The sequence below is a fragment of the Malurus melanocephalus genome, unplaced genomic scaffold, assembly GCF_030028575.1.
Source record: "Malurus melanocephalus ecotype Western Australia unplaced genomic scaffold, MMel_1.1 scaffold_77, whole genome shotgun sequence".
Taxonomy (NCBI): domain Eukaryota; kingdom Metazoa; phylum Chordata; class Aves; order Passeriformes; family Maluridae; genus Malurus; species Malurus melanocephalus.
The window spans coordinates 1,216,475-1,242,496 of NW_026623309.1; the positions used below are offsets into that span (position 1 = coordinate 1,216,475).

A 26,022-nucleotide genomic window follows, 5' to 3' on the forward strand; every position below is an offset into this window, starting at 1 on the left:
TTATTCTGTCCTATTTCCACTACTGTGCTCTGTCTCTATGATATCAATATTATCAATCCTTTTTTCCTCTAATGTGGCAGTAGCTGTTGAAARTGATATATCATTATCTTCAGAAAATGTTTGCTCAGATTGAAGGGGTTCTTTAGTTTCATCTTTGCTCTGTAGCTTTCCTCCCCTTGCTGCCACCAGAATTCTCAGTAAAGCATTCTCTTTAAGGAGGTTTTCTGATGCATCAGCTAATTCTTGAAGCTTTTCAGCCATTTCTAGCAATTCTTGATTTTTCTGATCATATGTGGCCTGTAACTGCTCACTGTGGAGCTGCAGAGTCTTGTGCTGCTTTTCCAGTGTGTGTTTTTGTTGCTGTAGTCTCTGCTCCTCTCTCCTGGCTTCAGAAAGCTGTGYTTCAAGCTGGTCATGGGCCTGATGAAGGGCACTAATTTCTGATCTTAACTTCTGAATTTCTCTCTCTAAGTGTGAGATGTGTCCTTGCTGTAGAACTGACTCTTTRTGTAGGCATTCTTTGGTACAGGGCTCTGATGAAGAAAGACTTGAATGATGTAAAATAAATTTCAGGAGATTAGGAAGGTTAACTGAAAAGTCTTCAGGGAACTTCACACTTTGCTCCTTCCTAAAAAGACACAACATGTTAATAGTAAAATTCTCAGGAAAGTTAAGCAATGACAATTTTATCTTAGCATCTGCTGTTCAACTCCAGTTTCATATCTTAGGTTTTTTTAACAAGCAGGGTTAGTACAGCAGCTAAGAGAAACCTAAACTCATGTAATAAAGATGAAGGACATGGATTTCATGAACCCTTTTCCCTGTATTCTAGCTGGGGTGCTGTAAGTATCTGCACATGATTATAGTTGAGAAAAAAATTCTGCTCAATTTCAGAAAACTGATTTTACTCTTAAAGAAGTATCCCAATCATGGATAATGAGCTTGAAGTACATATAGCAGCATCACTGTGTGATCAGAGCACACTGACATTAACGTTTGTAACTTAAAGGATGACATTTAATTGTTCCTAACTCTACATTTATAGTTAGAATTCAATTCCAGAGGTATAAAGCTACCTGATGGGAAATGATTATTTTGAACTGTAAGTTATCCTGGAAGCAGTAGCTGAGTGTGTTCCATCTSAAAGGYATTGCAAGGGAGCAGTTTGCTTTTAAACAGTAAGTCACTTCAGTCAGAAGTAAGGCCCTTTTGCAATCAAAAAAATACATCTCTTTACTTGTTCCTCCTACTGCTTCGTCTTTATGTCAGAGGTGSTGAAGGAAGCAAACCAAACAAGGTTTTCCTGTTGGTTTTTGTTGGTGTTTTTCCCCCCTGAAGCTGTGAATACTAAGCCCAGTGTATGGAGCAGGTAAGCCCCCTGCTTTCTGTAGCAGCATAAACTGTTCCAACCTGGCAAGAGAGGCCAGGAACAGCAAGTACCAAATTTCTTCCTCAAGCCTACCAACCACCACAAACACCAGCTCCAGCTGTGACAAATGTTACAATTACTGCCCTTTGTGGACTCTGTGTACACATATCGGGCTAAACTGTCCTCTGAGGACTACACTGGAACTAACTCTTGATCTCCTTCTGAACCAGTTCCATCTTCTGCCTTTCAGTCAGCATAAACCAGCATAACACAAGTTCACTTCCTCCTGCAGCACAGCCACTTCCACCTCACTATGTGTAACTGAGAAGCCAGCTAATTATTTATTTGTATCTGCTCCAGCTTTGCCAGTCAGCAGCATACTCTGTTTCCTGAGGCAGCCACTAAAACCAAGAAGAAAAGCTCAGTTTACTTCCCCTTAGCTGTCAAATTCATGACTAAGGTAATGGTATGTAGCATACAGTCAGATCTGGGTTAATTACATAGGTGAGAAAAAAGACACAGAATAAGCCCAAATGAAAATCGCTGCAAAGCAAGAAAGCCTGATTGAAGTATAATGCCTAAAGCCTACTGGTGCTTCTGCACAATACACACCACAGACAACCTGTGTCCCCTTGTGTGTGACATTGTGTTCTGAATTGCTTAYAACGTGCATCTAGAATGGCAGTTCCTCAGTTACCAATTAAACTTCCCTCAAAAATGCCTTCTGTGAAATSCAAGTCATAAGCATGTGGGATATAAAAATATTTCATTTGCTGAAAACTGTCTATTGTACTTCAGGTAGAAGACAGACACCATATTTTRTCATTAGCTCAAGAACTTCAGTCAGATGAGGCTCCTGCTCATCAAGATGAAGCTATTTCTGGGAGAGTAAGCAAGAAGAGTTTTTCTCCCCTGCAGACTTATGATTATCTACCAAGTTACTCCTGTAATTGCCATCAGCAGTTTCTCAGCTGACAATCAGCTCACATCCCAGATTAATGAATCATGACATGATTTAGGCAAAAAAYAGTCTACACTAAATCAAAATTGACTCATTATACTGTGGTAATATTTTACTACATCATCATCCATTTTTATTGATCAAAACCACAGYGCGTATCAAAGAAGCTAAAAGGCTATTTAAAACAAATAGCAGAACAAAATATTAACAGCATGTGGTGGAAAGAAACTGAGAATGGAGTTAATTTGCAGAAATTGTCTCATAAGGCAAACAGATGAGAAGCTGCATAAAAAGTCTTAATATGAGGTGCCTTTATATCCAAAATTAATATATGACTACTCTAGTAACGCTACAGAGGCTACAAACACTGTCAGATCCCAATTTTCTTAATGACCTGCATGCAGCAAAATCTAAAAAACACTGGAGAGGAAAAGCAGGAGTGAAAGCAATGACTAGAGGTAAGGTACCTTTATGAAACCAGYTGGAACATTAGAAAAATAATCTTAYTAAAACTACTCAGTCTGTTCCTCCAGAGACAGCCTAAAGCATTACAGAGACCAAGATAAAATGAGTACCTATGAAAAGAAATAGTGACACGATCATTTGGAAGTGGGGGTGACTCAGAACTGATCTAAATGCAGCTGTTTTTGTACTGGATTTAAAGAGGAACGGCAAAACTTAAGGTCCAGGTTTAAAGATCTTGTGATAGGTAACTGCCCAGTACCAAAATCTGAATTCCCATTTGCTGGTGATAGGAGTCCTCGAGGGAGAAGGGTAGAAATCTGTAACTGTTGGTTGGGTTATTTTGTTGTTTTGCTGGTGGTTTTTTAAAATTAGGTTATGAAGTAAGAATGCATTTACGGAAATTAATTACTGTTTAGCTTTTTTCTCTAAGACATGTAACCAGATAATTACTGCAGCTTAGTCACATGGAAGTTAAAAATCCACAAGGAAAAGAATTATATTACCTCCGMTGAGGAAAAAATAATATGGTTGGGAGACGGTCTGTCATAAATTCCCAGGGAAGGTCATTTCGAGTTACATCAATTCTGTGAGGAAAAGACACACTGATGAAGAGAACAGCAGATGAAAAATCTGCATCTTCTTGAAGAACACCATTTTAGGGATTTGGAAGATGCAAATTTAAGTATCTGTGAAAGTAAGTCTAAATGTGTTATGCCAGAAATACATGGTGCATRTGAGTCAGCAGAATTAATTAACAATACTGTCAGTTTAACAAATATCTGTGGTATTTTTTCTCTAGAAAAATATGTTCAGTATTGCAACTGCTCTCAGCCAGCCATTAAATCCCAGTCACTCACTGTGTACACACTGCACAGGTTGTGTACACACCTTCCTCCTGAGACAGACATGCCAAACATAAGACAAGTTATTTCTATTCATTAATTTGTTCCCTAAGTTTTTCCTCTCTCAATACTGTCCCCTTGAGCAGTTTGGGGAGTAAATTACTTTGCTTCTTCCAAGGACAAGCACATTCTTAAAGGCACATTTTTTATCTAAAGCTTGGTGGAGAAAGGTTCACCAGATTTTCTGAATTAAACACTCAGTTCAACTGTTTATTATGGTTTTCTTCTGCATTTTAGGCTTTCTTTGATCACTAATAAAATTCTTATTAATTACAAATGATTACAGAACAAAACAGACAATCACATCAGTAATACTGCTGTGAAAATAATGGAGCAAATGAGAGAACTTCAAAGCTGGGCAAGAAAATGGGTGTTGAGAAYAGCATCACATCTGTGGCAATGAAGCCACAATCATAAACAGCTGATGAAACTCCGGGTTTTTAATTGATTYCTTTTTTCTCTACGTCTCCTGCTGTCTTCTGGACTAAGTTCAGTCAGAATCAAATAAAGATGCAGAGCAGGTGTTCTAAGTATTTATGCATTATTATCACATATGCACACAAGTTGCACTGAAACATTAAAAAAACCTGGAAATGCCAAAGAAAAATATGTCTTGTATGTATTTAAAAATATTTTAACCTATATATAAAAATGTACATTATACACATGCACATATAGACATAAATATATTTCTGTAAACTGCTTTTGGCTGGGATGGAGTTAATTGTCTTTACAGTAGGTTGTAGGTGGCTGTTTTAGAATTGTGATGAAAATGGTGTTGCTAACAAAGATATATATACAAATAGCATATTACTATTTGCTACAAACAATYAGAAAGTTATGGATTCATTTCCTGATATTAGGAAGTTTCAAGGTTAATTGCAGAGTTCAAAAAATAATTTTAATGAAAGTGGATAACTACTGCAGTGAGATTGAAAACCACCAAATCTATACAAAGGAAAACAGAACAATGCATTCAAAGAGAAATGAAGCAGATCACATTCACATCTATATTGCAAGRCTGTAGAGAGAAAAAAAGTAATTATTTTCTAGACTTTTGACCTCAATGATCTCACATTATTCTGGAGATATGAAATTAAAGTATTTTTTACCTTGCCACAGTGAAACTGTCAGGAGGCAAAAGCCGAGCAAGYTGAATAAAGATGTGATTTAGAGAAGCACAGAATCCACACCACTGTGCATAATAGAGYAGCAAGACATTCTGGAAAATGAAATGGAGAAGAGTTTGGTTATCTATTCGAGTTAATCTGCAGAAAGGATGACTAGTTTTTGCAACATCTAGAAAGGGAACTCTTGAAAGCATATTTTTTCCTCATATTAATAAACTTCATTATAAGTTATTCACTGCTGCCCTCTGACTACTAAGTTAACACACAAAATTCTTGAGGAATTCTCTTTCCATGAACTCAAAATTAAAAGATTATTTAGTTTAGGATCATTCCTATTAAGTGAAAATGCGCCAAACTTTACTACACTTCCCAAAATTCTTCTGCAATCTTAAATTCCCATATATCCAACACTGACTGTACACTTCATATGGAGGGGGAAAAAGCATATCCAGACTTCTGCTTTCTGCCTCTAACKAGCAAAGCATGAGCTAGGACTGCTGGAAACCAACTGAGATACAGACATTCACTGCAGACTTGAATGACAACAGATAAATCCTTACTATCACATACTTTTGAAGATCGAGGTAATTTAAGTGTACTCAGGATGACATCTTATTTTCATGGCATACAATTGGAAAGCTTTTGAATTCTTACAAAACATTATATTTTAAGAAAAGTAAGAATAGCACATCAATATAAAAGACTGAGACCCCCTCCTTCAAATCTGTGCCATTATCTACAAGAAAGCTTTTGAGTAATGAGGTGTACCTTTGCACTCAGAAACACAATCTCATGAAAGGTGTTAGTAGTCACTTCAGTGATCACATGCTGTTCATGAAAATGGACTGAAGGGTCATCAACCAGATGCCTTTTCAAGGGACTGTAGAGAACACTGAAATTTTTAATGAAGTTCTCTGAAATGAAATTGGTATAAAACAAAGTTACTTCAGAGGTGATTTTGGCAGTCTTTTCTTTGGAATTCAGAATTTACRGAGAAAATGCAAACTCAAACCTGGTTTCATGTCATTAATTTCTGGCAGTTGGTATCAACTCTTGAATAACCACAACTGATGTGAAAACAAGATTAAGTTTCACTATTTTAGWTTTTTTTTCATTTTGTTCATTACAGTCTTGTCACTCGCCACACCAGAGTTCAATCTTGTGCCAATGTGCTACAATAATAATTCTCCATTCTCCAAACCACACACCTGCTAAGTCATAAATAGTATCCTCTCTCCATTTTTTACCTTCTACATTGTCTTGAAAGGCTCCCACGTTTATTTGCATTTATTCTTCCATTTTTGATTACTCTCTGCAATTCTTTTCTTTTGACCTTTAATTACTTGCTATWTGCATGCCAGTATGACTGGCCCCCTTTTGTCTACAATCACCTTCTTTGTTCTTTCTCCTTAACTTTAAGATATTTAACAAGTAGCTGGCCACTGGTAAAAATCTGAAAGAAGCTCCAAAGCCTTTAAATATCTTCAGCTACACTACTCTGAGTCTGCACTACTTTCTCTAAATTCTCCAGGATATCAGCAATATCCTTCTTTTATTTTCAATAGTGAAATAGTATTCTGTGCATTAAAGAATAAGAGTATTCAATAATCAAGACAAAAGGTAAAATATGAAAAGCAGTAAATATTGTTTCATCAAATAGAAACACCCTGTGCTTGTACTTCCAGCACAAAAACTAAGCCTTAGGAAAACTGGCACTTTTGTACAGACATACAAAATACCAGATCATCAAGTTTATCTCTGAAATGCAAACAGCAGTACATTTAGCTCTTTGTTCAGCATTTCATTAAATTCTGACAGAAGGCCAAAACAGGTTTTTTTTTTCTTTTTAGATGTCCTGATCTGGAATATCTAGGCATGATTAAGTAGTAACTGAAAGRAAGGGGTTAATTAAAAGACATATTCCTGAATTTCTATAAACCRTCTGTAAAGACTGAGATCTGACAGAGGTATTAAGCACCAAACTGTTTTGATAGTATGAAACATTAGAAGTTAAAATCTTAAAGAAGTAAAACAAAATTAAAATAAAAAGCACAAAACCCAAGWATAAATCAGAGACTCCTCGACCAAGTATGCAGAGCAAAAGTTTTCTAGAAGTTCAAATGATGGAACAGAAATACACTGAATCTTACTCTGCACAGAAACCCTCATCATTCTCAGGAAATCCTGTGACCTAAAACATGTTTGAGACAGAAAGTACTGGGAGCAGAAAGGGGAAGGAAATTTGTATGTCTTCATTCTGATCTTAATATTTCCTAAGTATCCTGTTACGGTCACTGAGGTTTTTGTTTGTTTTTTCAGAGTCTTTTCCTGGAGGGTTTGGGATAGAGACAGGATAYAAGGCTACATGTGATCCTTAATAAGAACATGGCTATTTGTTCCAWTGTGCATATTTTTGTACTTAGATTTATGGCAAAAAGGAAATGTAATTAGTGCTATAAGAAGTATATAGATACATTTTCTTGGGCAAATTATTTTAATAAGTAAATTTTCTTCCATGCTTACTTACACAGCTAACATTACAAAAACAAAATTTTCTGAAGGCAGACTCAGTTTTGCACATCAGCATGACAGGCAAATGCACATGGTTAGGAACATTTTGTCTTATTCAAGAACTGCAAACAGATGAGAAATGAAATCTTTGGCTTATCTGGTTCAGGTTTTTTTCCTTTTTTTCTTCCTCCTCCAATTCAGASAGAAGGTTAAGAGCATTGGCAGATTTGGCCACAACTATTTCAGAGCTCTACCTTGCTACCTTGAAAACACACACACTTTTCAAAATAAATTTAACACAATTTAAGCTGGTTCCAGAGGACAAGAGGATGGGGAAGTCTCTGTGGATAAGTGGTCAGTACCTCCCAAAATTCTGTGATATTTCATTACACAGAAGAGCTGAACAAACACCAACACCACCATTAAYATACAAATGTCTTCTGTAATATCAAATACATTACATTAACTGAATTTTTTTCCACATGCAAATTAATTTAGATTTTACCCATTCCATCAATACACCAGGCAGTCAAGAATCACACACTCTAAAGTTCACTTCTTTTAAACCAAATTACTTATGGTATATGGAACTTACTTCTTACATCACCTACAATATTATTCTGTTCTAGTCAACAGACTCATTCATAACTGCTTGCATAAWTACTAAATAGAATAGCATAAATTACAATACCCAATATTAACTTCACAAAGTAGTCTCCCTGTTAAAATGGCATTAAGTTTTCCACTCYCACTTGGAAACATAATTTTCTGAATTCAAGCATTTGTATAGTGGATACAATACCCAGGGTAGGTCCAACAAGTGAYGTATTCTGGTCCAGGACATAGTGCACTTCCTCTTTCAGGTCAACAATGGCAGCAAATTCCTTAAGATGAGTAGATCTTGATGCTCCTAATCTCTCTGCGTATATCCAAAAAAGATTTGAATCCAGCAGGTAGAGATTCAAGGTTTTGTTGGTCCTGCAGCTCAGACCAGTAATGTTCGTGCTACTAATATTAAGGTCAGGAATAAAACAATTCCTATCCTCAATGTGAGGAATAGAAAATTGAGTGTWATCTTTCTTCCCATGGGAAGAAAATGCTACTTTGGGGGTCTGAAAGATGGTCTTCTCAGAACTAATGAAACTTAAAAAATGCCTGTTTACTGTCCTGCAACATGCAGTGTAATAGCTAAAGGGACTATAGAAACTTAAGAAATTGCTGCATTCTATGGTATTTGATATTACTTGATAAAAGGTATGTTCCTGGAGGTAGAAAGAGTCCAAAGCTGCTTCTATCTCTAAAAAGTTACAGTGTGGCACATGGACTTTATTTGGTTTGACACCAAGAGTCTGGTTAACACAGAGCTCACAGACATTGTGAGTTCTGGAGATTGAATGCCACTGTGGAAGCACCACCGTGTTACAGCACGGGTACTTGGCTATGGAAAATGGTTCCGAGAACTTCAGATGTGCATCTGTCACAGAAGAATCAAAAGCTGGTGAATCAGAGTCTCCTAAGTGCTGAAGATCTGGCTCAGCTGCCTGGCTTTTATTACACTTGTGGTATTCCAAGGCCACTTTGGTAATCTATGGGGGAAAACAAAAGATAGAAAAAAAAAAATCACGATTAGCTGTATATAGTTCACCCAACTGCAATTATCTGTTGCAGGTTTAACAACAATTATATGCAATTTAGAGACAGAATTTCAGAAACATGAAGCTGACTCATCTTTTACAATGAATTACRGGGGCTCTAACTTGACAACAAAGTTAAACTTTCAGATTTTCAGCATATAAAAACAAGAGTCACTTTCAAATCTTTTTCAGTCCACGACATTGACTACAAAGTCCTCCATGCATTGTATTTACTACAGCACAATAACACTACATTTTATGGTTAAATCCCACTACACAAAATATTAACGAGTAGAGGCTCCCGAATCTCTGTTATTTTTCAAGAGGAGGAGAAATTAAATTACACACACTGCTTACAGAAGAACACTTTGACAGAAACTGCTATAATTATAAAAGGRATGCAGAAATATCACATCCAGGAGGGTTGTTGTGTCACAGGATCATCAGTATTATCATGTGGTCTACAGCAGCACTTTGTTACAGTCTTTTAGAATTAGYTGTTAATGAGTTTTCATCCTGAAAAATGCTTAACTGAACACTTGAAAAAAACCTGTCCCCTGACACTATAACCTATCCTGGAGATTTTTACTACCTAGAGAAACATGAGAAGAGATGATGAAAAAAGCCAACAGATTTGCAGTAAGAAATCTCATTTCAGTGAGCTGTGATCAGGAAGAGAAATTCGSTCTGAGATATTTCAACATACAACTTGAGAGCCTTGTTCTCTGCAACTGCCTTACAGTCAAGTGGTTTAATTTCTTGATGAAACCCACAGGCTGGTTGCAGTAAACAGCTTTTCCCAGGGTAAACAAGTTGCGTAATATCTCAAAGCGAAGCTATACAAGGACAAATGGAATATTTTGTATCTCATTTCAAATTTTGATGTAGATGAACACTGTTATTTARTAGAGTGAAATTTGAAACAGAACATCCATCTTTATGCTGCACTGATTTTATCTAAGTAAGTGGTACCTATTACTAGAACATTTGCTCTGTAACAAGTACCATTGAATTTTGCCTGCCAAACAGAAGACAGGTTACTACAAGAGAAATGGCAGCTCTTTTTCAGGCATAGATTTCCTCAACCCTATTTTGTAGCAATCTTGCATAGCTTTTATYGTGCCTATTTAGTTTGGCTAAATATTGTATCATAAGGTACTTCCCTTTTTTCCTTTTGTTTCAGACACTGCAATATTAATTGAGCCTCCCTGTGGAAACTGCACATTCCAGGGCACAGATGCTGTGTAAGTAAGTCAGCCCTACCATCAAAACTAGGCCTGCTTTTGGTCTTCCACAAACGCTTGTCTGTTGTACCACACTGGGCTTAGAGCTACATGATCACCACTGGGATGTGCAGCTTTGTCTTATACCAAACTGGATGATGTATTCCAGCTGAAAAATAGCCCAGGGACAAAAAACTAGTTTTCAGCCAAGTTAGTTTCCCTATCTCATTTCTGCACAGTTCCACAAACTCCTGTCCTAGGCAGCTCAGAATGGAAATAACAGCAGAGGAAGAGAAAATTGGAAGGTCACTAAGGAAGCACATGCACCTCTAGAAGGACAGGAGAGGAGAAACACAATGGGGTGGACAAAACACACAAGACTTCAGCTCCAGYTGGCAAAGATCTGCATTTCTTACACAGAACTCACGACAAAAAGGAAGAAGTCAAGGAAGAGTTAGATCCTGGTTCTAAACAGCTGTTGAATGAGACAAAGGCACCTTTGTGGGGGATGCAAACCAGTGTAAGGGATAATATGGCTTGAGAAAGTGGTTTTAAACAAAATTAGATACTTGGAACAGTGAAATAAAATGAGGCATCTGTCATAATTAAGCCCAGATCCCTGACTACAGCTCTCAAGTTTTAGTATTTTTGAAGTAAAAAAATAGTATTTCACTTACTTCATCTAAAAGAGGATGAATTTCTGCTAGAGGATTGTAAGGTAGAAATATGAGAAGTGCTGGTCCTTTCTTCAGCTCATTGTTTAGAAGAAGGCTTTTCCCACCGTGTGGTCTCAGCCAGCGTATGAGCATCTCCCGATTTTCCAGGGCCCACTTGCAAATATTCTCAGCAGTGAAGTTCATGATGTCTTTTGGATAGATCTTGAAGGGGGAAAAGTATTTCTTTGTCCTTGCTTGATTTATTTACAAATGCAATTCTTCATTATGGCATTACTTTGTTACTGTAATGGCTAGAACTCTCTTTCTAAATTAATGACATTACTTCAGCAAACTTCAGCATTTTGTACACCCTTTCCTTTTGGAAAAGTTTTTCAAATGCTCATCAGATTATAGAAAATTCCACAAGCACAAAGGATCCTTCCAGGGAAACTCCTCTTTATTTTTACTATATTACTACATCTTTATAATCTGGACTTTTCTCAATAGTACAAATTTTCTTTGAAAGAGTTCTAAGCTAGTTTGATTTACAGAATATTTATTATTATTGTATAATAAAAAGGCTCACAGCGTCTAGGATCAATTTTAATACATTAAGGCAAGTTTATCTTAAATAATTGGCATAGACAAAAGTAATTTTATGTTATTGGACCTAAAATGTCTGTTTTCCCTAGTCTGAGTTGAATAAAATACACATCACAATACCTCTCTTCACAAAGTTTCCATTCACGATACCAGTGTGGGTAGGTAGTGTCTCTATGCCAAATAACAAATCYGAAAGTTATTATTTTCAGCCTTAGTTTTTCAAAAACAGGGCATGTAGGGTAAAAGTTATTATAAATTCAACTGACTTAATTTGCMTGATTTTTCTAATCAGCGTCATGTTACACTTTAAAACCACAATGCAAGTTTTCACTATACCTACTATCCCTCCACAAAATCTTTGTCCATATCCTCATTCAAATTCAAGTCTTCTAATTCTGATCCCCCGAGTATTTCTGTAGCATGTGAGTCCCTAGAGCACAGAGCAATACTCACGAGAGATGTGTTGGCGTGTCTGTGCAGATACACACTGCCAGGATGTACCAGGGAAATCTCCTCTGCCACACGTTTATCTGTGATGACTCCAAAGCGTACTGWCCCAAGGTAATCTGAAAGGACAGATTTTSAATCTTTARATGTAATTACCCACACTGAACTCTCCTGAAAGTCCTGGAACACCACCCTCAAACCCTCAAACCAGAACACACAACAGTGCTTTGTAAAGGCACAGAAATCTGTGAACAGAGACCACCAATACAGGTTACTGACACAAAACAAAGAGGGCAAGAAGGACAAATGTGCTCCTCTTCWGCACTCCAGATATAGAATACGTTAACCTCAATTGTCCAAATTCTTGATTTGCTTATTAAATACAATATCTGGTATCACAGATGTATTTTGCTATGGTTTATGGCATCTCAAAAACTAAGATGATACATGTAAGGGAAAGGAATGAACACTGTTTAAGTGATGTACATTTACAGTAAATATGTATTATGTAGAAATATTTATCCCACATTTCTCAGTTTGTACACATAAAGACAGACTGCTTATCTTTATGTTGCAGAGAACTAATTCAACATATAAATGTGAAAATCACAGAACAAAATATAGAACAGGCTCTTTATCACATCAGTGGCACAGTGAAAAATAACAGCAGTATCAATCTCCTTCATTTGCTGACAGGAAGGAATATTCACAAAATGTATTAATCTTAACTTTAAGRAAGTTCTATCCAAAATTCAGGACCMAAAAGSAGRTATTAATCATCACAAAGTTTGCCTGTGTAAACACAGACAAGMSRTTTTGWATTTTAGATKATCAGTGCAAAACAGGATGGGGAGAAAGCCCTTCTCAGCTGCCTTGTAGCAGCTCTGTAACTCCAGCCAGGACAGTACTTTACATAATTCGGTTACCAAGCGCTGACACAGTCAAGTTCACCCCACTCCTCTGACACTGCATGTGTTGCACAGGACAAAGACCAAATTCAACTGAAACMGAGTGCTGGTCTGGTCATGATCCTGTGTGGGCTGCAGCTACACATGTGGGGGAACTCTGCCCTGGTGCATCCTTCAATAGCAGCCTGCCATATCCTTTATTCCATGAGGGCTGAGCACACAGGAAGCTTTTYATGTAAGCAATCCTCACACTGTAATGAGACAGTCTCAGATAACCATGAAGAAACATTGAGAAGGGATTAATTCCTTGGTTATAAAATATTACAAAAAAACTACTGAAGCCCTTTTACATAACTCATTCACAGACACATTAAGTTATGAAAAGGAAGCTTTTACCTTTCTTTAATGAATGTAATGCTGATGTGAAGAATGTTAAATAACCAGGTGGCTGAGGTGAAGCATTGAACTCAAAAAATCCCACAACTCCAGGCTGAAATAATAAGAATTAGAATTACTTAAGCTATTTTCAAGTAYAAATATATGGGACCACAGTAAAATGCAACAGACTCTTAAAAGACAACGTTTACTGAAGAGCAGTCACTTTATGCTGCAATAAAAATTTTAATATTAAAAGACTGAATCAAAATCAGTTCTCATTCAAAGAATGAAGCTGCCATTCAAAAGCTTAGAGAGAGGGGCTTTATGGATGCTACTAATGGTGGGTTTCCCACGTTAAAGTTCAGTTCACCAGAAACAGTTTCTGCTTGGCAACTATGTTTTCAATCAGTTCTAGCACCAAGATATGAACCATAAGCATCATAAAGATTTCTTTCAGAACTGGAATATCAAATASAATTTTTCAGAGTATGAAGAGCTTAAGCAGTAAACCTTTAATGGTTTTATGTTGCACATAATTAGTAATTACATMTCAATTCACATGCTGACACATTTTGTGTATGAATACCTGAACAACTAAGACAAGTGATCATCCCATCTTYAAGCTACAGTCACTGTAAATCCTTTCAGTATATCCCCCAAGAGTCAGTGAGAGACCAACTGCAAAAAATCTTGAGAACTCCATATTCCACCTTCATATCTATAAAGCTCTTCAAATTGCCATACAGACAATTCAAAATTTAAAAGATTCACCCCAGAATATATCTACYGATTTTTCCAAGTGAACAACTCCCTTTGAAATTCAGGAAGAGAATGTGGGAGAAGCTGATTTGGAACAGAAAGGTACATAGTCCAGACTTCACTTGCTCCAAYATTTCAGTTAAACTTTGGTTTTAAATTTTTAAAAATATAACCCACTAAAAATCATTATTAATTATGCTTTTAAGGCATCACTCAAATGGCCTYAATAAACTTGCAGGACAGAGTAAGTGATGGAATTTGGTTTTTTGGTGTTACTTGTTTCTCAGTTCCACCAGTGCATACAGAAAGCATTTGATACAGAAAGCAAGAGCACTCCAGGGACTGCTGTGGAACAGAAGATTCCAAACTCACCGAGCACCCATTGTGTGGCAAATATATTCTCAAAGAAGTATTTTCATTTGCTATTTCAGAGATTGCTTTATTTGAGTTCTACATATAAAATATTTATTTCTTTTTCAAATAGGAACAYGCATTTTACCTGTTGTTATTATTAATATGAATTCAGTTCTTCATATCAGCCTTATACACTGACCTAATTCAGTACTAATTAGCAATCTRAAGATGTTCACCAATAACAGCATTGCCCATTCCAGCTCATGACTTCTTTTTTTAGGCAGGAATTCTCTTTCATGAATGAATGCTAAGCACAAGACCCTTATTAATAAAGATGCCTCATGAGGTACCCCAAGAAAATTCTCAATAATAAAAATGAGTTACAAGCAACTAGTGAAATTTTTGCAACAATAATTACCAAGAACAAAATTAAAGTATAAATAAAATAGTAGTGAAAGAACACAGCAAAATAATAGCACTCACTGTTCTTTTTTAAACAACATACCGGTTAGTAATTAATGTTCATATTTTTCTCTTAGTTCTATACTAAGACAGTAAAAACAAACGATCCCTTCTAAAAAACTTTCAAAGCATTCAACTGAACCAAAATAAGGGGACTGGTAAGATTATCAAACTTCTAGCTTCCCACTTCCTAGGACCATTTCTGAATACTAATCCTGTACCAAGTGAATTTAGGGCACCCAATAATGAATGAAAGGAGAATCAAAACTGACWGTAAAATGTGACAAGAAGCCAGTAGTCAGATGTGGAAATATTCGTTATTTAAAAGGTAACATTCTGATTCTGTCTGCCAGTTCTGTTATACACTAGCAGCAGCTTAAGAATTCCAGATTGTGAAGAATGTTTCCCAAATGTTTTTCCAACATTTCCAGGTATTGCAACTAACAATTCTTTATCTGTTATACAAGTGAGATTCAAGTCTCACAGAAAAGGTATCTCTATGTAAAGAGGTTCTTAGTTTGGAATACAATCAGGCCAAGGAGAGCATGCCATACTACACGTGTAGCATGCCTGAATTCCCTGAAGTCTACAAGAAGTTACCAACCACTCTGGAAGAACCTAAGGTGGTAAGGAATAACATGGTAGGCCCTTTTCCAGATTAGCATAGGAGATAAAAAACTACAGTTAGAATTCAACATTTTTCAGCAGCCAAAGACAGTCAGCCAGGATGTGTACTGATACTCAAGCAATTCAGTATTTCTTTAAGCACTTTACAAAAGGGTGAGAAGGGTGAGTAACAAAATTTGTAAAGGCTGGTGGGAATTATTGAAACTACAGCTGACTTGAAGAGTTGCAGAAGGACATTAAATGACTGTGATAAAAGAGCTCTGAAATTTAAAGGCCAAAAAAAGTGAAATAACGGGAACAGAAGATAGGGGAAATCCCACAGCTACTGATTAGCTTTTACAATTAAATAAATGCTTGTAATACTCAAGTTATTTCTATCCCAATTTGTAATTTTCAAAATATGTTTTGGCTATATTACAYTGAAGTAAGGGGGTGATTTTTTCCAGGCTCTCAGACGTGTGCAGGCAGGCAATTCCTGTCAGATGAGGAACAAGAGGTGCTAGTCTGGATTAAAATGAAACTTTTACATCTCTGCAGTTAAGAARACAAAAGAAATCTGATTACAGGTACTCACAGGTACCTTTAGCTATGGTAACATTTAATCATTTAACTTAGATCTTCCTTAACATTMCAAGATTTTAACTGCTTTCCAAACAGCATATTTTTCTTGCTCTCAAAAAAGAATTCTTATTTGCTTCTACTTTTGCACTGGTATAATTCCACAACCACAGAGAAACCAACCTTRAATAGCATCAGAGAACGCAGGATCTCAACTTTAGAGTCGCGACCCAGATTTTTTTAATGGGGTTTGAGCGCCCTCTTGTGAGAACAACACAGCATGTCACGATAGTCGTGATTAGGTCGAGGAAAGAACAAAAGACCAGGTAATAACCACCACTTGTTCTTATACCATATCCATTTAACTGGATTCTGGTCATCTGTATTTCTTCCAGTTTGCATTACCCATTTGCTATCAGACCACAGGACTGAAAATTAGATACTGATGACAAATCTTTCACGAATCATTTTGAGCTTGAAATTAAATTAGCTTTTCAATGAAATAACGAAACTATGAACCAGCAGCAGGCAGTGGCCATAGTGCCCAGTAGCAATCCTTGAAAGTCCTCTGTCCTTTCTCTTCTGCTAAAAATTAGTATTTTTTATACAGAGAAGATAAAAAACTAAAGGAAGACACTAGCCAGGGGTCTGAAAATAGTAATTAGTTTGTGCCATGTGTCCCAATTTCCTATAATTTACTCTATTCCTCGAACTTACCCACTTCTTATATGCAGGACTAACTCYTAGATTGTATCTTCTCCTACAAAAGGTACGAATTTCTCAACTCACACAGAAAACATTCCACAATGTTCATGTTTCTATTTGAAGTGATGAAACAATCTGTTTATTTCTAGTTTATTTCTTTGCGCCTATATTTTTCTCTGCATCCACCTTCATAAAAATTCCGTTTCTTTCATCTTATCTAAGTATCAGTTACTTTTGTATCTCCTCCTTCCCCTCTAGTCTAACTTTACAGAGGCAAGATACTGAGYACCTGGAGCCATGCTCTGGGACAGAACCTCAGGGATGAATGACTGTGGGGCAACACAGCACAGCAGCCTCTATTCTTGGGCCATTTCAGAAAAAAAAAGAACCAACAAATGCTGAATTTGTTGAGACASCAAGAGACTCAGCACTTGGAGCCACAGAATTTCAAGCACAAGAAGGGGGGAAGTTTGAATATAGGAACAAAAATATCTGTTCAGCTGCTAAGCAGTATTTTAAAAATATTTTTGTCCCTCCCTGAATTTGTCTTWTATCTCAGTCTTTTTCCAATGGACATGCACCTCTTACTGTAAAGCAAACTTARGCAAACTTAACGACAAATGCTCATTTGTTACCTTCTGCAGTCTACCAACAAACAACATAACACAAACTGAAAACTAAGCATGTTTTTTTTTCAAATCCCTGTAAGAGGCCAAAAAAAGTTTCAGTTTTAGAACAGCAAACCTGAAGCAATGGAAGGACAATGGAATTGCTTGTGATCACAGAAAGTATCAGTACCAGAGCCAGGCCACAACTCACTACTCCTGACTCACAGTCCCTGCTTAAAACACTGGAAAACCAAACTCAGCAGTAGCTCCTGAGAAGCACAGCACCTACCCATGGGAACTACCAGTGCATGTCCAGTGCTCCATCGTGCAGCAGAAGCAGGCACTGCAACATGCACCAGCTCACACAGCATCTGCTTCAGCCCAGCACACTGGAGGGCCCCTCCCATGCTGTGTCCACCACCACAGCACTGATTTGTTCATCAGGTTTTCCACACTGCTCTGAATTCTCCACTGTGCACTACAAGAATGAGCAGTTATAGAACGATTTTAAATGGCTGTGTTGTAAGAACATTTTGTCTAACTGAAAGATACTAATCCACTATTGCTACCAGTCTTGACACACCTGAACACAACAGWCCAAAATGAATAAAACACCATGTACCAGTGGATTAAAATCATCAAGTCACCACATATACAGAGATTAGGAGTCTTTACTTCAGCTGGTTTCGTATTTGTTTTCAATTAATAGACTTATTCTACTAGAAAAGCTTAATACTCCTTTAAAAATTAAAGTAATGATTGTGTATGTATTTATCAACTGCTGTCCCAACTTAGACCGCAAGATTTTTGTGAAAAGATTTCTCCCTTCTTTCTTGTTTGTATGTYACAGTTTGGTGAGGTAACAACTCTGATTGTTGTCTCTACAAACTAAAGTAATGTACATTAAGAGCGTTACTAAACTGTAATAGTAACTACACAGGGATCAACATTATGAATTTGTCATGTTGTATTTTTATGATTTTTATTCATTTACAGAGCACTGATTTCAGGATCCTGAAAATAAACTATTACTTTGGAGCAGATCAAATTTAATCCTTACATAAATCAAACTCTTTCTGAATCACAGTGGTAAAGCTAGAGAAGAGAGACAAGTACCTCATAATTTGAGAGGAAATCTAGTAATTTTGATCGAGACGAGATGTAGAGTAGTGGTGTCATCACCCGGCGAACAAACTTTTCAATATAAACAGCACTCATAGGGCCTTTGTATTCAATTGGTCCAAAACTAGTACCAAAAAAAATAATAAAACATTAAGACTTAAATTAACAATAGAGAGTCCCTCCTGGGGGTGGCAGATAGGAGCTACATAGACAGCATGCTCAGCCTCTAGGGGATTGCTCTCCATGTTTTACCAGTGGCTTCTGTAACTGAGTAGGGAGTTGTGTTACCAGAGAGACTGACCGAAATATCTGTGGAAGGGGCTGAGTGTTGGTGAGCATGGAGGGATGGAGACCACTTCTGAATACCATTAAAGAACTTAGTCAAACTCAAGTATAAATTACATGATCATATACATATCTTTCCACTTTGTCTGAAGTAAACACATGTGACTTAAAAACACACATCTGAAAAAGTAATTTTCACTTGCTTTTTCACTATCTCAAACAGTATCAATCTGAAAAGTGAAATATTGTTACACAGGCTTTTACAAACAGCAGTCAGTAAAGCAGGGACAAACTCAGTTTCACTGCTCATGAACAGACTCAGTAAAAACTGGTTTCCCACCAGCCATCTGATAAAACAGCTCACACCACATTAGACAGCACTAAAACAGCAGGTGGGCTGCGTCTTGCACCTACGATTTCCAGAGGTTCTTCTCCTAATTATCATTGAGATGGACAAAGCATCATTGTTTCAAATGAAATCAAATACAAAAAGAATAAAGAATTAGTCCATTTCCACTGAAGAATTTAATGTGATGCATTTTTAATATCGCTTGTACATAGAGAAACACTGAAAAATACCCAACTAGCACTGAGATACCCATATTGAGGTGCTTCAAAATGGTCTTCTAGAGAAGATCATTCCACATCCTCCATTGGTTTATTATAAACCTTTTTCTTCACAGCAATACTCACTGCTCAACATGAGTTTAATATCTCAGGTACTACATGAGTTTAATACCTCAGGAATGATGGGTGCATTGCCCTTCAGGGTTTTTACTGAAGTATCCATAGAGATTTGCACCTTGTCTTGTTACAACTCTGTTTAATGTTACTGATGATACCACAAGTATCCATCTACTGTGCTGTAATTTCGAGACCAAGTAAATTTAAAATCACTGTACGTCCAAGTGGGATTGTAGCRTTTTTTCACTACAGTTTGAATTACGCCTGTGTCTCTTGTGTCTATTACAACTTAGCTAAAAAAGACCAGGACCGTTCTTCCTCAATGCATAAATTCCCCCCAAAAAACAAAATCAGCCTCTGTAATAAAAGAGAGCTGYAGTTCAAGACTAGTAAAATAAAAGGGATAAACTCCTGGATGTAGCATTAGAAACTGTRTTTCCTTACCTTCTGCTCCACACAAAGAGAAAAAAAAAAGGACAATACATATAAATACAAAAAATTTAAAGTGAGGTTATATAACATTTTATACAATGGTATCTCAGCATCTGGAGCATAAGAAAGTGAGTGCAAAGGTCAAGATTAGAACAAGGTCTTCAGCATGTAGTGCAATTCACATGTGYATTTAGATTCTACTAACTACAACAACCCATAGCTACATTCTTTAATCCTGCACAAATTAGGCCTAGTTGTTATAATCCATCTACAGAGCAAGCAGACATCTGAAATTAATATGTAACTCTGAATTATTTTCATTGGAGGCTTCCAAGAGATGCACAGGCAAACTGAAATTTCCRTAAGAATGAAGAATTGTCCAGCTTGTCATTTAACTGACATTTACTGTCCTACCTGGCACCTGAGTAGCACACAGGATGAGTTCATCTAGAATCTCATCAACAACTGTTTTCTGAACCCAGAAATGTAACATTTTCAAAATGCAACACATGATATCTCTGTTTCCCAAAACAACAATAAAAAACCTAGACTGTACATATGAAGTCTTACCTCCGATGGTACAAGTGAATCACAGGAAAATAAAAGAAATGCTTCTGCTTCCTGCATTTCCCCTGGTTCCACCAGCAATTTACAGCCACAAACAGCACCTGCAAAGCAGGTAAAAATTCACTGATAACAAAGTACACTACTGTGACCTACTCTATGCAAGATGTACTTGATGTACTTTTTCCAATCCATTTCAACTGATATTTTCAGGGCCTTTTCAACTCAGTATTCCATATCTGTCAGGGACAGACCTTTTTTTTTTTAAATTATGTGTCATGTTGCAACAGCAATCCTTCTGGTCACTATTCTTTCTAGCTTTTATGCTTCTTAATCTAAATTCTTACAATTTATTAATTTAGTCATAACCCACATTAATTACTTTTTCCCCAGAGTGAAGCTCAACAAGTGGAGGTTTAGGACAGCTGTACCTATTAAGTGTTCACAGGTACCCAATGGCTTGAAAGCAGTGCTATGGCTACAATCTCTGCATGATTACCAGTGTCTCCAAGGATTCCAGAACTGGAAGCAAACTCAAGGGAATTCCTGCCTGAAAGCAGGAATCTGAATAAATCTGAAACACTCTGAAATTCAGAATAAATCTGAAACACTCTGAAAACACTTTACAACAAGAAATTCATAGACTTCTGCATTCAGAAGCAGAAATAACAGACAACTAAGCAGGAATCACAGGCTGTCTCCATTTATTTTAACACTCTGTATGCCAAATTAAAATTAAGGTGACCAATGAGTTACCCTAAAATGTGAGAATTCAAATCCTACTGTTTCCCATGAGTAGGCAGAAATTAGCATCAGCTTGGACACTGAAAAGCTATCAAGTCATGTTTAAGATTGGCATCTTCTCTGAAGTTACCTGGTCTGACAATCTGCTGGCCACGTGTTCTATTTCTTCTCTTGCAGCAATGGACTGGCCACACCATGGTGCGTAGAAGAAATACAGCACAATTTCTGAATCCTGACGGAGCTGCTCTGCATAGTCTAACTGCCCCCGAAAAAGATCAATGACTGGAGATTTTGTGGAGAAAAAATTCACTGGAACCTTTGCTGGCATTGTTACATCTTTTGCTCGGCTGCAGGAAGAAAATGAAGCGTCGTTATTAAGACTGAACAGAACTAGTTAAAAAGTATGCACAAAGACCTAATTTTTATTATCAGCAGAAGTCATGCAATGACAGTATTTTAGAATTTTATGCAAAACAACTACAATTCATGCTCTCTGAGTTAGTTTCATTAAATACTATAAACATTTAAAGATCACTCTTCATAAGCTTTAGAAAGCCACACTTGATACCATGCACTGTATTTATGGTACGTTAGCTCACACTCTTATGGTTGGTTGCTGCATAAAATTACCAGGAAGAGTGATTTCTTTGGATTTCTTCCCTGGCCTCATCCTCTCTAAACACCTGTACTTTAGGTAACAGCACCCTGATAAGAAAAGAGATTCTGGTCATAAAGTTTTGTGATGTGATGTTTATATAAACATAGACTATTACCCTGCCTTATGCTTTGTTTTAAAGTATTCTATACTTTTATTCTTTTATATTGTATTAGGAATAAACATGTAAATGTTATATTTATTGCTTATTTTACTGATCAGCTTGTTTATTTTACTGATCAGAGTAGGGACTGCAAATCATTGTTCAGGGCACCTCAGTATACGGACGGTATTAAGAGAGAGTCTAAATTTAAGGAGATTATGACAGATCAAGYTGCTTAAAAGAAATSAGACWGGCCAGTAAGCAATATGAACAATAYAAACCAAATACTCAAGAAACCATTTCTATCCAATCAGCAATCAAACAATCYAGAATTTGGCACTTCCAAGGTGTTTACAAGTTGCTATGGTATGAGCTGCCCTAAATGCAAGTGAGGAATCATGCTCACTTTTTATATTCTCATCATTTAAAAATTTTCCACTWGCTGTATTTACACTAGAGTAAGTCAAACTGAAAACTGGACCACACTCCTGTCACGTTCAATTTTGCCATGGCTCATAATGGGACTAGAAGTCTGAGGAAAGACTATGTATTTCTTTACTTTGCATTGCAATTAAAAGCTAATATAAAAGTCATATTACCTGATATTTGATCCTTCTCAGGCTAAAATTTTAGTAATTGGGATAGAATTATTGAGCMCTGAACACTGTCAAAACTCATATATTAAGCAATCTTCTAACAACTCTGCCACACTTTTAATCTTTACAAACTTTCTGGTTTTTAAGAAGTACCTATATCTTTATAGCAAAAACCTATATTGTAGTTCTCTCATTTCCAGACAACTCACTTAAAGCTTAACATACTAGAATTGCCCCCAGTATATTTTCTACAAGTTTTGGAAATTCCTAATTTGCATGTAAGAGAAAATTGCTTCAATAACCAGGATTTTGAAAATATYAAATGGTTCCTCATCTTTGTAATTCATTAATTTCCCCACTCACAACATGATGTTTTTACACAATCAAAAGTCTACTTTCTTCTATGGACTTCTACCTTTGTTCCTTCCCTTCTCCCCAAAACACCAACCCAGAACCTCCTTCCCAACCCATAAGTGCTTCAGTCACCTCACAACCAACAACTCTGATTCCCTGCCATTCCTGCACCCGATGCTTATCCAAACTGCCAGCTTCTTTCCATGATTCCTGCCTGCCAGCTGGACAGGACACAACTCYACTGTGAGCTCTGGCACACACACAGAGCTGATCAGATGCTGAAAGCACAGCAGCAACTGCTAGGCTCACACCTACTTCTTCAGAGACATCAGCTAGAATTTCTCCTCTTTATCTAGTTTAATGGAAATAGACAACCTCAATGTTTAAAACTCTGCTTCCTTTACTGAATCAAACTGAAAGAGGATGATTGGTTCAAGAATTACAACGTAAACCTTAAAAATGAGATAATGAATTGGCTCCAAATTGCAAGAATGGGTAGAACACAACAGCAGAAGTCTCATGACATGAGTGAGTCAGAATCTACACAACTAGCTTCAAATATGAAAAAAACTCCAGTAATTATTAAAAACCAAAACATAATGAATCAATCACTAAGAGCTGCTTAAGGAGGTTTAAGTAGTGTCTTCCTCTGCAATACCAAACACAGAATACCTTGACCGATTCCCAGGTTTCCTAAGAAAACCCCTCGAATTTAAATAAATATAAACTGAGGATTACATAAGAAACAATTGCACAAACATAATAATAACAAACTCTTTATTAAAAACCGATTGTGTTATTTACCTGCTGCCCAGAGCCTATGAAAACTTAAACTTTCCATGATAACACTGCTAATAAAGGGAAGCACATGCAAGTGCCTGCAGGATCAGTCCCTTTGACTGCACAGTCCTTAAAGTGGGGTAGTCCCTAAGACATTTGCATAGTGCCAGAAGGGCATTTGCCCGCCATTCAGGGTCTAGACCACAGAATGTTAGGTCAGGTCTCATTTGACTATTTCTTGAGTCCTGCCACACTTCAAATCCCACTAATGGATTGCCTTGTAGCAAAGGAATTTTCCCTTTCCATACTTCTTATCCATTGATCTCCAAAGTTATATATTGTAAGAGCAGTGGTAGTACCTATGATCTAGTGCTGTGTCTTGCTAGTAAATCATACTGACATGCAGTGAGAAACTATGTCCTGTATTTCTAGTTAACATGTGCTATTAAACAGCCTCCAAACTGCACAAGGAATTTTTACACCTGAATCTTCTAGATTTCTGACAGCAACCAAACAGGGAATATCYTTCTAATATTAGTTTGTCTATTCAACTACAATCTGAAAAGCCCAACCGCTTTAATCAAACTTCCAGAGTACTGGGTGGTGAGAACCACATTCCAGTCACATTCCATCTGTGAGCTTTCAAACACAGCTAGCAGTAAAATGAAAGGAATATGCAGGTTTTAAATAGAGGACAGCAGGAGGCATCATTGTAAGTATAAACAAAAGTATTATTCGTTTAGTACTGGACAGTACTCCAGGGAGTTGACAATGTTCAGAAATCCTTCACCATACATTCTGAAATATGGCAAAAGCTTTACAATTTCATCTACATTATCTGTCCCTGTGAAATACAGAATCCTGGAATGGAGGCACAGCTACTCAGAGGCACTCATTCATAGACATAGAATTCACTATGATTCAGATAATACACCTTTGTATTACAGGTAACCAAAGAAGCATTTTTCAGAAACATTATCTTCTGAAGGTAAACATAATCAGATCCTTGTAGCCTTCTCCTTATCTCAAAATTAAACCCCAAGTGCAGTAGATGTTCTTAATATAGTATGACCTGGAGCACGTAACCKTTACCTTGACCTAAAACCCATCCAGAAGATTCAGACCCCGGTTTAGGCTCCAGAACCGAGCAGCCTGTGCCCAGCGTCCATCGCCGCCGCTCCCTGCCCCGCCAGTACAAACATCTCCTGGTTCCACGTACACCAAACAGGAACTGGAGAGCCCTCTGCAAAGARGGAGGCTCCAGCTCCAAGAGGAGCACCACCAGAGTGGCAGGGAAACCACGAAACATTTTTCTGTCCGAAGCAGGTGCAGGCAAAGGGGGGTGACATCAACACAAGAGCCCGGAGAGACTCGTTTGGCCCTCACCGACACCGAGAGTGCTGAGGGCAGGGCTGCAGCCCGAGCCCCCCCAGCCCTTCTGTGGCAGTGCGAGGTTCCAGCTACCTCTGGAGATGAGCAAAAGCACCTCTATCTCAACAACGTGCCTGTCACAGGACCACGGAATGGGTCAGGTTAGAAGGGACCGCAGTAGGTCATGTGGTCCCACTTCCCTGCTCAGGCAGGGTCATCCTAGAGCACATGGCACAGGATTGTGTCCAGACGGTTCTGGAATATCTCCCGTGAGGCAGACACCACAGCCTCTCTGGACAATCTGTTCAGGGCTCGGTCACTTAACAGGGAAGAAGTTCTTCCTCATGTTCAGGTGGAACTTCTTGGGCATCAGTTTCTGCCCATTGCCCCCCGTCCCACTGCTGGGCCCCACCAAGCAGAGCCCGGTCCCTGCCCTGACATCTCCCTGCATATCCTAATATTGCCCTCAGGAGCGTGTGCCCCGCGAACCTGCCGCCACAGCACAGTCCCGGTGGGGCAGATGTCTCTTAAAACACTCCGCTCCCTCCCCACCCAGGTTCTTATCGCCCCTGCCCGCTCCGGGACCCCGCTGAGGGGGCACAGCGTCCCCCGACACACGACCTGTCGCGGTTGTCATAGGGACTGCATGTGGTGGGGCCCGAGAAAAGGATCAGTCCCCCACCCCGGGGATGTCCATGCCCGACGCGGCCCGGCCGCTGCAGCCACACAGCACCACAGGGCGACCCCGACCCACAGGGCCCCGCCGGCGGCTCTGCCCCAGGCCCCAGCGCAGCACCACCCCCGGACACAGCGGCGGGCCAGGGGCCGCTCCCCCCCGGCCGAGCCCCGGGTCTGCCCGCTGCCCCGCCGGTACCTGCAGGTGACTTTGAGGGCGACGAGGAAGGCGCAGCCCAGCACGATGGCCGCGCCGCACAGCAGCTCGGGCCGCCGCGCCATCAGAGCGGCGCGGGGCCGCAACCGCGGRGCCGCCGCGTCGCCGGGGCCGCCGCACACCGACATGGCCCGGCCGAGGGGGGCAGGGCCGCGGGCCCCGAGCCGCTCCCGCTCGCAC

General features: G+C 38.4%; 1 protein-coding gene across 3 annotated transcripts; it reads right to left on the bottom strand.

Annotated features, from left to right (window-relative positions):
* TXNDC11 (thioredoxin domain containing 11) lies at nucleotides 1-26,003 on the bottom strand. 3 transcript variants are annotated; one of them, XM_057367285.1, is made up of 12 exons: nucleotides 25,825-25,995; nucleotides 21,222-21,438; nucleotides 20,354-20,451; nucleotides 18,377-18,506; nucleotides 13,206-13,299; nucleotides 11,908-12,020; nucleotides 10,873-11,073; nucleotides 8,141-8,924; nucleotides 5,596-5,741; nucleotides 4,810-4,919; nucleotides 3,299-3,379; nucleotides 1-628 (listed from the first exon to the last, which is right to left on the bottom strand). In XM_057367285.1, exons 1-12 carry the CDS (start codon nucleotides 25,968-25,970, stop codon nucleotides 1-3), a joined length of 2,748 nt encoding a protein of 915 aa, XP_057223268.1. In that variant the 5' UTR covers nucleotides 25,971-25,995. The 3 variants fall into 3 exon arrangements, with proteins under 3 accessions (XP_057223268.1, XP_057223270.1, XP_057223271.1); XM_057367288.1 differs by lacking the exon at nucleotides 1-628 and adding an exon at nucleotides 990-2,905 and having other exon boundaries at nucleotides 25,825-26,003; XM_057367287.1 differs by lacking the exons at nucleotides 18,377-18,506; nucleotides 25,825-25,995 and having other exon boundaries at nucleotides 21,222-21,360.
* Between the last annotated feature and the right edge of the window lie 19 nt (nucleotides 26,004-26,022).